Raw genomic sequence first — 14759 nt, forward strand, 5'->3', positions numbered from 1 at the left:
CATTCTTTATCTGTCCTGCTGCTAATACATTATTTTCCTATAGCCTGCTGATTAACTGTGGGAGTTTAATCTAGTTTGTTGCTGTTTTCACTTGCACTGCTAAAACCTGTAGAATGACTACAGTACTGGCCTTTCTGGGGGAATTAGACAAGGAATGTCAGGGTTGGGGAAACTGGAAGATAGAGGGAAAGAAATACCTTCTGTGCAAGTTTGAGAGCCCAGAAAGTTGTGTAGGGAAGGGGTTGCCACCAAAGCCCTGACAAGAAGCTGCCACACAGTTTTCCTCAGCTCTCTGCATCCCAGACACCTCATTTTAAAATATTTTATTTTTGAATAGGAAATACATTCACATGGCTCAAAATTCAAAATGTACAAGAGGGTGCACAGTGAAAAGACTTTCGACCCCTACCCTCTAGCCTCTCAGCTTCCTCCCCAAAGACTACCACTGAGTCCTTTTGAGAAATGTTCTATGTATATATAAGTATACAGGCATACCTCAGAAATATTGTGGGTTCAATTTCAGAACACAATAAAGTAAATATCACAATAAAGTGTGTCACATGAATTGTTTTAGTTTCCCATTGCATATAACAGTTATGTTTATGATATTATATAGTGTATTAAGTGTGCAATAGCATTGTCTTAAAAACAATGTATATATCTTAATTAAAAATTACGTTATTGCTAAAAATGCAAAACATCATCTGAGCCTTCAGCAAATCACAATATTATTGCTAATGGATGGTCTTGCCTTGATGTTGATGGCTATTGACTGATCAGGTTGGTAGTTATTGAAAGTTAGGGTGGCTATGATAATTCTTAAAATAAGACAACAATGAAGTTTGTCACATTGATTGACTCTTCCTCTCACTGTTTCTCTGTAGCATGTAATGTGTGGTATCATTTTACCTACAGTAGAACTTCTTTCAAAATTGGAGTCAATCCTCTCAAACCCTAATGCTGCTTTTCTAGACTTATGTAATATTTTAAATCCTTTGTCATCTTTTCAGCAATCATCACACATCTTTACCAGGAGTAGATTCTATCTCAAAAAAACCCTTCAATGTGTAAAAAAATGCAATATCTGCAAAGCAAAATAAATTGAAGCACAATAAAATGAGGTATGCCTGTATATGAATATAGTCTTCTTGCTCTTTTATGTGGAGATATATATATATATATATATATATATATATATATATATATATATATATTATCCTATATCTAACTATACCTTGGAAGTTCTTTGACCCTGTGGGGGTGAGGATGTGCTGTGCAGAACAGAGGATGAGAGCATTGATTCTAGAGTAAAATTACCTGGGTTTTGATTCTGGCCCTGTGTGACCTTCAGCAATTACTTAATCTCTCTGAATCTTGGTTTCCTTATTTTTTAAAATGGTGATTAAATAAATTAGTATATTTAAAAACAGATTTGTTTCTGACAGTAAGTATTCAGTAAATGTTAGCTATATCTTATTATTAGGGGGAAAAACCTATTCGACTGTGAGTCAGAAGATCTGGGTTTTCATCTGGCCTCTGCTCCTGGGATAGCTGAGTGACTTCCTTTGTTCAAGCTCGTTTCCTTATCTTTAAAATGTAAGGTCTCATCCTTATTCTGCTTATCTCCTAGAGTTGCTGGGACAATCCAGTGAGCTAATGAATGTGAAAGCATCTTAGAAACTATAATGTACTGCACATGGAAGGAGTGTTGCTTAATCTTTTCATAGAAGATACTTAGGATAGCTTGGATCCAATGGCTAGAACTGGGTAGAGAAGGCAGTGCCCTTTTTTTCTGTCAGTTGAACCCAGAGGACATTTTTGTACTGGAGTTCTAGTCTGGGTGGAGGTATCCTATGGCAAAAATTTGAAATAGTCAACTTTTGTCTTCCGAACTTTCTAATCACCCCATTCTTCTCTCATCTTCCTTGATTCCATATCTTTTTTTTACTCCCTTCTGTCTCTTGTCAAAACCTACTTTTACAAGCAAGGCATCAGCATTCGTCAAAAATTACCCCATCTTTCCATTTGAGATAACCTAGTGTAACTAGCTCAAAGAGGAGCCAGATCTGCCCAAGTTTATACTGCAAATAAGTAACTAAACCAAGCCTGGAACCCATTTTTCCCATCCTAGTTTTTTCACTAGCATTTGCATTTTAGTGTGAATTTGAATTTCCTTAGCAAAGAAGCTGGTAGTGAGAGAGATTCTGGAATTGTCTCTACTTACCCTCTAAACTGAGGTTTTCTTACCTCTTAATTTCCAGAGTCAGACTTGTTTAAGGTCCTAAGGTGAGGGAGAGGCATGTGCTGGTTGTAATATTGAAGGGGTGATTTCTGTAGAGCAGAGGAAAGAAAGCACCAGAAAATGTCTAAAATAGTGACCTTCAAAGAGAAGCTCTGGGAGAAAATATTGGAAGTTTTTATATTTTAAATTGTTAAACTCAGTATTTAATTTATATTTTGTGGAGATTTTTGTAGCACATACTACATTAATAGCATTTAGTTACTAGGTAGGTGTTCATATTTTTTTAGCCAATTGACAATTTTTAATAAAAAATTAATTGACACCTATCTTTCTAAAAGACTGTAGGCATGGTTTCTAATCTTGGCTCTGCTGCTGACTAGCTTGCCATATTAGGCAACTTCTCCTCACCAGAGCCTAAGTTTTCTTATTTATAAAATGTTAGACTGAACTAGATGTGCTAGGTTTTGGTTCTCCAATCCTAACCTTCTCTGAGCATAAGAATATACTTTCTTTCAGGCTCTTGAGCCTGAGTCAGAGTCCAAAAACAATATGTTCAACCCTAGCACCTTACTGGATGCTTTGTCCTTCAGTCAGCTGCCCTGGGTCCCTCCTCTCCCCTCCCCAGGTCTCCTCCCCTTTCCTCTCCTTCTCCCACCTTCTCCACATAGCCGAGACAGGCAGACACTCTGTTACATAAGCCTGGCTGACCTACTTGAAGTTCTTTTGTTAAAAGCACAACCAGTTTTCCTGTAGACACAGACCTGATGCCAAACCTCCAGGGCCCTGAGGTTGGGTCTGATTTTGCTTCTCTTGCATCCTTTCTGGCAGCCTAGGTTTAGGTGCAGTATCCTTCTGTCTGAGTCTTTGGTGACACAGTCTGAAGGGAAACCAGCTCAGCCACTTTTGATCCCCAGGGGCCTGATCCAGTGGCTGTTCACTGAACACCCCTCATCCACTATTTACCATGTCTGTTGAGAAACCAGGACTGTGATTTTGTGAGAACAACAGTGTCCCACCTCTGAACAGGAAACACTGCTGACAGGGACCAGAGGCACTTTTAAGTGCCTTGGCAAATGTATTTTCTCTCATAGTGAGCCAACAGGCAGAGGGAAATCAATAAGCCATTGGAAAATATCTACTTTCTGATTAAATACAGATTTCCTCTTTGGTCTGTATGTACTCCCCAGAGACAATTACATTCTCTTTGGACATTTATACGAAGGCTCAAAGCCTTTGTGAGCCTGTGTCCTAGATGGGTATGCTCAGTAGACTTCAAGGTGGTTTAAGTTGATTGAAACATACTTATTTCTTCTGTCTCTCCTCAGGATACAAGTCACAGTGCCCCTGACTAATTGCTGTTCCTGTTCTAACCACCAGATGGCCACATTTAAAGACAACTTAGAGAACTATTAGTTCCAACCTATCTTTTTCTCTGCTCTTCCCCCCACCTACAGCCCTCCTTCCCTTACAAGATTTTAACACGACATCTGTCAAATGGTTTAAAAAATGACTTTCCCTTCTTCTGTCTGCCTTGCCCACCCACCCTCTGGCTGTGGTGTCGATGACTGCAGAACTATGTATGTGGGAGGCACGGGAAGACAGATTCTTCATGTAGTTTTAGTCCCCTCCTCCTACCCTTCTATAAACCTAGAGAAGCACCACCCCCGCCCCTTCCCAGGAAACTTCAAGCTGGCCTTCAAGTAACAGTCCAGGAAAAGCTAAGGCTCCCAGGGCTGGTTCCAGTGGAACCACAGGAAGAAATTCAAGAACCCAGGTACAAGGCCCAAGATGGAGTCACCTAAGGAATTTGGCACTCTTTGAGGCTCCTTTCTCTCCCCTAGGCTTTTCCTGCTATCTCTCAAAGTATGACAGCAACAAGAAATCCCAATGGGTGTCTGAAACTTAGTACCCGAAGCGAGTCCAAGAAGAAGGTCATGATGCCCAGGGCAGGAACATATTGGAGATAGGTCCCAAGCTGGCTCAAGAGACAGGTACAGGTTAGGGTAACCTCCAAACTGGGATGGCATGCTTCTGACTCAATTCATGGAGGGAGGATTGCTGAGTCATTCTATGTTTTGTTTTACTAATAGTTTGTCTCTTAGAATACTGGAGGCTGACTTGGGAAGATTGAACATAGCTCTAGAAAATGGCTTCTAAATTGTTGCATAGAGAGATGCTGCAAAATTTTCCATTAGGACCACTGAGGACCTTAGTGCTAAATGTCAGGGTGGGGGCAGGAGTGGGTATAAACAGAGCAGTTTCAAATAGCCGCTCAAGGAGACTGGGAAAATCCTCCTGATAAACTACTATAATTCCTCAGCCTGCCTGGGACTTGACACAAAAAGATGAAGCCAGGAAACAGTTTCAGGGATTCTGAATGGTCCAGTGCAGTAAGAAGAAATTCTTATACTTCAAACTCCAGCTGTGGCAATTTTAAGACACTTTCAGTATGATATATAATTCATAATCATTTGGGCTGCTTGTAAAAAATGCTGGGGTGATTTTGAGCAGGAGATCTGTGGACCACACATTGAGAAATTTGTGTAATGGGTCAGGGCCACCTGGGTGATGCCAAAAAATCCCAGAATAGCTTAACAGAAACTCCTATTTCCAAGATGTGGAGATGCAAGCTGATGTTGACCAACCTGCGAGCTGCTCTAATGTGGGGTCATGGTTGGTGGTCCAGAAATACTAATATGTCTTCTCTCTGGTCTATGCAATCCTTGGCTCATTTGGCTGCATTTTTCTCTAAAGGACTTGTTCCCTCAAAAATAACAAACTCTTAACTATATGAAATTTATGGCAGCAGCTGAGTCTCATCTCGGAACTTCTTGGTCTACTATGTTGAGCTAGTGGCTGAAATTTCATACCAGAAGAGTCCGTTGCTGAGGTACAGACTGAGCAAGCAATTTCCCTGATATGTTTGTTCACCATTATAGCTGAGATTACCTTGTAACTTCCTTTGAAAGAGGTATAGAAAGATGTGTCATCCTTTGTTATTAGTCTGTAATGAGTGAGAAATGTATTGGATGCTTCCTACCTTACAACACTTGTCTAGGTTTCCCAAGCTTTTAGGTCCTGGCAGGTGTTAGCTGGTTTGTAACCAAAGTCAATTGACAGTTTTTAATAAAAAATTAAAAACATATTGTCCTCTGGATCAGGTGGTCTGTCCTGCTTTTGCTGAGCCTGATCTGCATATAGACTCACCTGTCACCCACCTTTCCATGTCAAGCCAGTCCAGCTGCATTTAATGTCTTTCAAGTGTGGTTGAACTCAATAGTAGATCTTTCATTTCATTAAAGTGAAAAATTGCTGGTAATGGTACACTGAAGGAAGCCAATGCCTAATGACTCGCAAATCACATGCCCAACCTAGGAAAAATATTATGTCATGAAAAAGATGATTTTTGCATACCTCTTTCCAGTATAGTCATAGTCACCATCACCTGAATGCATTAATTATTCTGCTTAGAAATGAAATTATTTTGTTACGGACCATAGTAACACCCAGATTTAAACTGAAACCAGCCTGGGAAAAGAAAGTCATAGGGAAAAGAAAAAGCAATTCATTTGATTTTTACTTTTAATATTCATAGTGGGGTTTGTTTTATCTGGCATCTCTTCTCTCTTCCCTGATGACCATTGAGCACCTGTGCAACTCTTCCACAAAAACCAGCCCACCCCAAAAGTCATCTGGCCATAAAACCTACCAATAATAGATTGGCCCATAGGCCACCTGGTACATGTTATATAAACAAGATCCTTGATCCCATAGACTATGCTGCAATCTTACAGGCATGTTAACTCTGTTGCTGTGATCTGCCTCAGAGCTTGCCTGATTTTAGGGCTCAAGTTGTAGAACTTTAGAGTGATGTTAAAAACAACGCTGTGTTTTATGGGTTAAGCGATGTTTTAGATCTACTGTTCACAAGTGTACATTCTGGTTGTTTGGACAATAACACTTTGGTTGACAATTTGAATAACTCTCATTTAGCTTATTTTCTTCTTATCTATATACAAATTAGTGAAAGAAGTAAAAGGAGAAAGGATATAGGTTAGAGTCACCAGGGAAGAGATTAAGGATCATATGGGTGAGCCAAGATCACACAGCTAGGAAGAGGCAGCCTAGCTCTAGTGTCCCTACATTTAACCATGGCTGTATCAGAGATACAGAGGTAAGAATGCATCTGCTTTTGTTTGGTCAGAGTGGAAGGTCCCTGACATGTTCAAGACAAGAGTTGGAACCACAGGCGGGGCTAGATTAAGGATAGCTTTGAGTGATTAACAATAGGGAGTTATTGAAGCTTCTTGAGCCTGGATAGTGGTACCAGCAAAGAAGTTTTGAAAAATGCATAACTAAGGAGTAGCTTGAGGAGGAGAGAGACCTGTGGGCAGCAGGAAGGCTAGGTTGGAGGCAACTTAAAGGCCAGGCTTAGGATGGGGCATTGAAAATGAAGATAAAGGATCATATAAGGAGGGGGGGAGGGAGGGAAAGAGAGGTGGGAGAAGGAACACAGCAGTCCCAGAAGAGTTACCAGAAACAGGAAAAATTAGAAGGGAAATGGTGGCATATGATGAGTTTAACATATATTTTACTGGAAGTGATAGCAGGCCATGCAGTGAAATGTGGAACAGACCGTTAGAAATATGGGACTAAAGGTGACTGAGAGCAGATGTCATGAAAAAGATGATTTCTCTGAGGAGCTATATGGCGAGAACAAAGAGCCAAGGTCCCCATTGACTTTTGAATGGGGCAGTCAAGGGCCAACATTGAAAACCCATTCCTCAGTTTCCCAGCCACTCTAATTGGCCTGTGTTTTAATGTGTCACTAGCAATGCCTTAGTGAGACTCAGGAGGGGGCTAGTCAGCTCCAAGTTTTCATTTTCCTGAGCAGAGAACAATAAAACCATCCTATGGAGCATGTAGGAGGGTGAGAAGAAATAAGCTGCTATAATGACATTTCTGTCTTTGCAAAGCTGAAGTGTTATCCTCAACAGAAAGCCAGAACTGGAAGGTACCTGAGAGGTCATCTATGTGGTTCACGTCTGTAACTTTACTGATAAACTAATACTGGTAAAGAGACCTAAGGTCATTCAGTGAGTTATTTGCAGAGTTTCTTCCAATAGCCAGTTTTTGTTGTATACCCTGGTAACTCCTGGAAGTTGTTTTAATAGCCTGGGTCACACCTTTACAGAAATGTTTTCCTTGAACACTTTGGGCAAGATAGAGTCTGTTTATGGGGCTGTATTTAAAAGACATCTGGTTTATTCAGGGAAGAGCATAAAACCCCAGCCTATTTTGTATGTGCTTAAAGGGAACGAAGGAATGGATTTTGCTTTTGTCCATGCATACCTGTTGATAGAGGGTACCTTCTGAGGAGATGGGGGCAGGCACCAACTGAAGAATAACTTACAGAGAGGCAAAACCCCCTCATGTCCCCCATTGTCCTGTGAAACTTCTCATGGCAATTGGCACATTTGCTATTCTTCACAAAACAATATATATTTTTATTTTTTAACCTTTCCAGCTTCTGCTGCTTGCCATTAAAACTCTCATATTTCTGGCAGCCACCCAGGCTAATTAAATAAGTATTTGTGGTTGATACTGTTCAGCTGGAGGACAAGAAGAAGAGGAAGACAAGTGGTATGGCTCTGGAAAACTAGGTAGAGGCTGTCACCTCAGATTTTTTTTTTCTGAATTGGCAAGGCCTGGCATTTGGAATGTTCCTTACATGACCCCAAATCCTTTATTTCAGATATACCAACCACTGAGAACGGACTTATAGACAGGCAGGGAACCAAACTTATGGGGTGGCATGGGGACCACTGGGAAGAATGAGGTATCAGAAAAGGCAAGGGTAAAGCCTAGATTAGAATGTCCCTAACCAGCAGCACCTGGGAAGTGGTTTGAAGTGCAATTCTCAAGCCCCACTTCATACCTACTAAATCAGGGACTCATGGGGCCTAGCAGTCTATATTAAGAAACCCTCAAGATGGCTGAGAACTGCTGTAGGCCATTCACAGGTCTCCCTGAAAAGAAAAACCAATTGGAAGCCCTCTGCCTTCTTGATAGAAAGTGTAGAGGATTGGCAAAAGCAAAGCTATAGGTCAAGTTCGACTAGAGATTCAAATCTGCTCCACCACCTATCCGGTGGGTGACTGTGAGCTACTTGGATAACCTCACAAGTTATCTTCAGCAAAAAAATGGGGTGCTAATGCGTACCTTAGATACAGTTACAGAGATTGAGATCAGAAAAGAGAGCCTGGCATGTTTTCAATGAATATGGTTCTCTCTCTCTCCCTTCTTCTCTTTCTTCCTCCCTGTTTTACTTACTTTCTCCCTTCTTCCCTGTTTCTTTCCTTCCTCCTAAAATGGCCCACTGGCCACTCCAAGTTGGCTGTAGACACATGTGTGTTGATCAGAAACTAGCCTTAGAGGTCAAATTCTGAATGCCTCCAGGGTATGGTGATCATATTTCCAGGTTAATAGTCAGGGCTCATGTGTCTGATAACATATGTATATATTTTTAGAATCAATGGGATAGAATATTTGAAATGAGGATTGTTTGGAAAATCTAAATAAGTCAAACTACAGCGGGAAGGCTGGGGAGGGTTGGGGGGGGGGGTGGGTAAGAGATCAACCGAAGGACTTGTATGCATGCCTATAAGCATAACCAATGGACACAAGACACTGGGGGTTATGAGAGGCTAGGGGAAGGTCAAGGGGAGAAAAAAAAAAGGAGACATATATAATACTCTTTGTAATACTTTAAATAATAAAACAATTTTAAAAAAGAAGAGCTCATTCCTTCTTTATGAATTACCAGGAGCACAGGGCCCGATTGGAAATTGTGTGGTGCCGCCCACTCCCTCTCTGGCCCTTGAAGCAGCCAAAGCCACTGCTGATCAGGTCCTCCCCCAGCACAGGTGTGAGAAGGCCCCTGCCACCCCACCCCTGATGCTGCGCGCACAAGCTCCTGTCCGGTCGACCCTTAATGGCGCCCTGGTTAATTAGCATATTTCTCTATTATATATATAGATATTATGACTCTTCTCCCTCCCCATCTTTTTATTCATATCCAAAAGTGTCTTTGGTGTGGGAGTGCAGAACACTGTGTGTCCCACTCACTAGGAAGTCTGAGCAAAAACCAACCTATATTTGGTGCTGCACCTGAAATGTCCTAGGGATTGGGAATTATTTTGTTAGAAGTCACAACAGTGCTGTCCCAAGGCTCAGAGCCATTTGGGTACCTTCCTGGAGTAACCCATTGTACCTCCTGGCTTTATGTTGGGCTTGTTGGCTGAAAGGGTTGGAACAGATGGGAAATTTGGGCTTTGGGTTGGGGGAGGGATATAAACCAGTTTAAAAAATAAAGCATTTTACCCCTGACTTAACTACTCCCAAATGGCCTTGGCTTTTCTCTCTTATATTTTGTACCATTTGATAATTTGATCAGCTGCTGCTGCTTGAACTCTTGACCTTGGCTTTTGTGAGATTGTACTCCTTGGCATTCTAATTATGTGGTAACAGCTCTATTTAGTTTTGTTTCTCTGGGTATTCTTCTTATCCTTACCTCCCATTGTTGTTGTTGCCCTAGGTTTCTGGCCTTCTTTCTAAGCACTTTCTTCCAGGGCAAAATTCCTTGGTTTTCACAATTTCTTCTGGGCCTTTGACTCCTAAACCTGTATAGCTATTTCCTTTAACCTCTCTTGATCTTTAAATCTACCTGCATATCTTGCCGGCCCCTACAATTCAACATATTAAAGAGAATATTTGTCATCTTTCTCCCTCTCCCAAGCTAGCATTCCTCATGTTTTAATTATCATGTTTAAGATTGAATCCCCGCCTCCCCCGCCCCACACACACACCAAATCAATTTTAACCTCCTCATTTTCCTAAAACTAGATTTAAGAACCTTCAGACAGACTCCAGCCCACCTTTTCAGCCATCCTTCCACCCCCAACTGCCCTTCTCCAGCCCTTTTCAAACTTCACTACATTTGTCATCAAAGCTCACATAGTCCTCACCTCTGAGACTTTATTTAATGTCATTCCTCTGTCTCAACTGCCCTTCCTGTTCCCTGTTGTATCTTTTATAATCTTACTCATTTTTAAAGCCTATAGTAAGTGCCCCTCAACACTTCTAAAATCCAGTAAGCACATATGATCCTTCCTTCCTCTGAAATCTTGAACTAGACCAGCATATACTAGGCATTGTAGTACGCACTGTACATCCAGCACTCAGTTCACCCTGTCTATAATTCTGCGTGTGAGGCAGGTATTGTACTTTTTTGTATTCCAATTACATGCTAAAAGTTTATTTTGGTTTGTTTCTCTGGTTTCTTGTCTGTTCCTCACCTCCCTTTGTCACTGCTACTTTCTAAAGTAGCAAAGCCCAGAAATTGAAACTAGGTTTACTGGCCCTTAATGACTTCTGCATACTCCTTGAATGGCACTCACTGATGGTACTCAAAAGGCCTTTGACATCAGGTAAGGACTATGGCTGAATCACAGTAAGTAGAGCCCTACACCCAGTGGGAGCTCACTGATTGAGAGATGGATGATAAATGGATGATCAGAGAAAAGTGTAGCAAGTTAAAAATCAATCCTGTACACAACAAAAAAGAGATTTAAAACCAATTTCCAGCCCCGATTTAAAGAACTCAGAGGATGGGGGAGGGGGAGTATCACCTTACTCCTGCTTAAAGTTGTGACTAGAGAGCACAGGTGCCCTATACACCTAGCATCTCTTTCTGGATTAATCCTCCTCAAGTTATATGAACACACATCTGTCAACTCTTGGTTCAGTGTTTTATAGCTCATGAAGTAAGTGGGGATATAGAATTATTCCCATTTAATAGGTGAATAAACTGAGACCCAAAGGCAGCATAATTTATAAGAGCAGAGACTCTAGAGCTAGAGTGTGTCTGCATTTTAATTATGGCTTCAATACCTATTGGCTGTGTAAATGTGAGCAAATTATTTAACCTCTCTGAGCTTTAGTTTTTTTTCATCTGTAAGATAGTAATAATATTAGTATTTCCTCAAAGTGTTGTTGTGAGTCTTAAGTGAGTTAATGTGTGTAAAGTGCTTAGAATAGTGCCTGACCTATTAAGTACTTTATATCAGCTAATTTTATCAACATTATTATTATACGTTTAGCAAGAAGTAGAGCAAGGTCTTAAATCTGGGTAATTTTTTCTGCCTCCTCTATGGTGTTATGTTGGAGCAAAAATAGATCCAGAAAGCTGGCCATCAGATGACCATAAGCAAGTCACATCTGCCATAGTATACCTGATTTATAAAATGAGGGCTGATGGGTGATGATCTTTAAAATGCTGTATAGTTCTGACTATCATTGATTCCAAATAGGTCTTGACAACAGGTTTGCCCATTGGTTTGTGGCCACTGGGTACTGGATTGGCTTGACCATGGCATAGCTGGCCTATCTGACCTGAGGGCCCAGACAAGTCAACTGGACTAAATGGATGTAAGAGTGAGGCAACTGCTCCTGGGAAAAACCAAGCATGGAATCCCTAATAAGAAAAGTCCACTGCATAAAGAGCACAGACAGTGGAATCAACCAGATTTGAGCCTAGGGGTCCTCAAACAGCACCACAGATAGCATCCTGAGCAGGGTGTTGGTAACTGATGCTAATATATTATTTTGACTCTTGGTAAAAAGCCAAGGATGTAGCTTTAAACCACAAACCTTCATGATGCTCTGAGTTGGTGTTATATATGCTTACAGAGACTTCTCTATAAGGATTTATTTTATTGAGGCCAGTGATCAGCAGTTCTCCACTGAGGCAAGAACAAGAAGAAATTGACTTTTAATGTAGTTGGAAAAAAAAACAAGTTCAACATAAAAATAAATCTCCTCATAGGTAGGAGCATCCTTAAAGGTGGCTGTTCAACTCTCTTTGTTTGGGTTCTTTAAGAATAGGAGCCATCTTGTTTATGATATTATGGATGGAGTTCTATGAATTCAGTATAGCTAATTAGTAAACATTAGTAGTCCAGTATGATGGGTTATAAGACTCCATAATTTATTTATTACTTGTGTGATTGGCCAAAGGACCAGGCCGCCTCTTTGAACCTGTTTTAAATATGGAAACAGCTCATTCAGGAAGGATCAAGTGATGCAGTAGATTTGAAAACATTTTGTAAACAGTAAATCATAAGGTACTTGAAAGGTGGTGTTATAAACGATCCTATTGAAAATCTCTCTAACATTCATGCTGAGGAGCTCCCTGATACTTTACCTTCTCTGGAAGGAACAATAGCTAGAAACCTGAGCAGTAAAGGATGCGCCAGGCAGGAGCTGACCAATAGTGTTATTTTCTGGCTGGTATGTTGGCAGGTAGACCTGTGTGACAGGATATATGTTCTATATCCTGTCTCTGTTGTCCTTGAACTGTTTTGTCAGGAGCCATGTTGCCTTGGGAAATTAGTCCTTCCTCAAAGCAGACTGATGAAAAAGGTGACTTCTAGAGGAAATGTTCAGCTATTCATTTCTGGGGAGAGAGTACTTGAGTCCTTTGCCTGACAGGCCATATGCTCTCTATTCTGGAATCTGTTTCTGCAAATGCCAGGGAGACTCATGGCCCATACTGGCAGGAACCAGTTAGGGAAAAAAAGAGAACAAGTAATACAGTGGTCAGGATGGTAGCCAGAAAGAGGCAGACTATTTACCTACCCCATCCTCATCGTTGTGCTTAGATGAGTGTTGTGAACATGTTCATGTGTGTGTTCATGTGGCAGAGAGATATATATCTGCCTGCTGCTGTGTGGAGCCCAGTCCTAATGACCACAAAGTTTAATGACCAGTGTTAGGGTCTGTGAACAATCCCAGCCTTGCTGGGTGACCCTGAGCTCACCCCTTAACTTCCCTCTGGCTCAGTTTTGCCATCTATCAAATGCAGAAATCAACCTACACTTCTCTATGTATATCACAGGGTGGTTGTACAAATCACTGAATGAATCTGTGCCAAGGTTGAGTTTCTTTGGAGCAAGTCATCACAGAAAGCCATATTCTTTCACACCCATGACCTCTCTGGATGGCATCATGTGTGGGTGGCAACCAGGAGGCTGCAGGACTGGGGTCCATTGTATGTGAGGAATGCCATGGTCTGTAACCTCTGGGGGTGGGATACAGTGGTGTTAAAAATGTACCACCAACTCTCAGTTGGTCAGTTACAATGAAGAGGAGGAAAGGGAGAGGAGTGCAGAGAATTTAGAGCAAATGTGCTCGAGCCTTGTTTTAGCATTGATTTCAGCCTCTCTACCCATTCCAGACCTTCAGCTGCCTTGAAGATCCAAGGAAAGATGGACTGGTGCTTTCTTTCTTCACTGGGGGAGGAGATAATGAGTAGGGATAAAAACATGAGGCCTATGTAGTCCATATTCACATTCTGGGTCATTCCACTCACTGTCTAATGTAGAGTTGACAGTATTGTTTGCCTTATAGTTTAGTGCTGTTTGTACTTCCAGTGCCATCTCTCTTACCCCCAGTCTTCACCACTAGTATGTGACTTTTCCCATAAAGTAGTAGAGCTCTATGGATGGGGTAAGCGGGCAAGTAAGATAGCCAGCTGTGTGGACTGAAAACATTCTCATTTTGTCTCCTAAGCTGATCACTGGAGATTCCATCGTTAGTGCTGAGGCAGTATGGGATCACGTCACCATGGCCAACCGGGAGTTGGCATTTAAGGCTGGCGACGTCATCAAAGTCTTGGATGCTTCCAACAAGGATTGGTGGTGGGGCCAGATCGACGATGAGGAGGGATGGTTTCCTGCCAGCTTTGTGAGGGTGAGTGTCAGCCTTCACTCTCCTCTCCTGTCTCCTTGTCTGTCTGCACCTGGATTTCCCCTCACCAGCCCCTGTTCTACTGATAATTTATCTCACGGAGGCGCCTCTCACATTTTACTTCATTTTGTGGTCTCCTACCCAAGACCTAGGCTTCCTTTAATTTTTTTTTCTTTCTAATTTTGAAACTTTTAATTTTTTTTCTTGTTTATTTTAACAATCCCCACCTACTGCCTCTGCCTCCTACCTGCTGTGACTTTATACAAATTGCTTCCCTTTTGGCCTTGTTGGTTTTTAAAGACCATATTGCTGTGAATTTTACTTTCTTACCTCTCTTATTTTCTGCTGTCTTTTTGTCCTTGCCTCCTCTTTTTCATTCTTTCTTTTTATACATCTCTCCCCTCCCTCCTATCTCCTCCTAACTTTTCTGTTCTTCCTTTCTCTCATTTTGGGAAGTGTGAACACACCTGTATATTGTCTCAGGATTGTCTTCAGTTGTTAATGTATGAGTGTGGGCTTTCTATTTTCTCAGGGGCTCTAGTTTACTGATTAGAATCTTACTTTTTGCAAGAGACTCAAGTGGCTGGTATCTAAGATGTGCTGTGAGTGGGAAGCAAATGCCTTGGCCCATTTTACATTGTACCATGAAGAACGTGGCCCTTAAAAAAAGGGACTATTGGAAGAGGGCTCCTTAGCAGTTTCTTATTCT

General features: G+C 41.4%; 1 protein-coding gene across 7 annotated transcripts in view; it reads left to right on the forward strand.

The window, feature by feature from the left end:
- Positions 1-14759, forward strand: part of ARHGEF9 (Cdc42 guanine nucleotide exchange factor 9) — a 331502-nt gene that overhangs the window by 149365 nt on the left and 167378 nt on the right. For 6 of the 7 annotated variants that reach the window (XM_036305563.1, XM_036305556.1, XM_036305557.1 and 3 more), the window contains one exon: positions 13874-14053. In XM_036305563.1, the coding sequence (XP_036161456.1) occupies positions 13874-14053 (180 nt within the window). Of the gene's footprint in view, positions 1-10609; positions 10732-13873; positions 14054-14759 lie in introns of those variants that run through there. The other variant, XM_036305560.1, reaches the window with a different exon arrangement.

This window comes from Myotis myotis, unplaced genomic scaffold (assembly GCF_014108235.1).
Source record: "Myotis myotis isolate mMyoMyo1 unplaced genomic scaffold, mMyoMyo1.p scaffold_m19_p_4, whole genome shotgun sequence".
In the NCBI taxonomy this organism is placed as follows: domain Eukaryota; kingdom Metazoa; phylum Chordata; class Mammalia; order Chiroptera; family Vespertilionidae; genus Myotis; species Myotis myotis.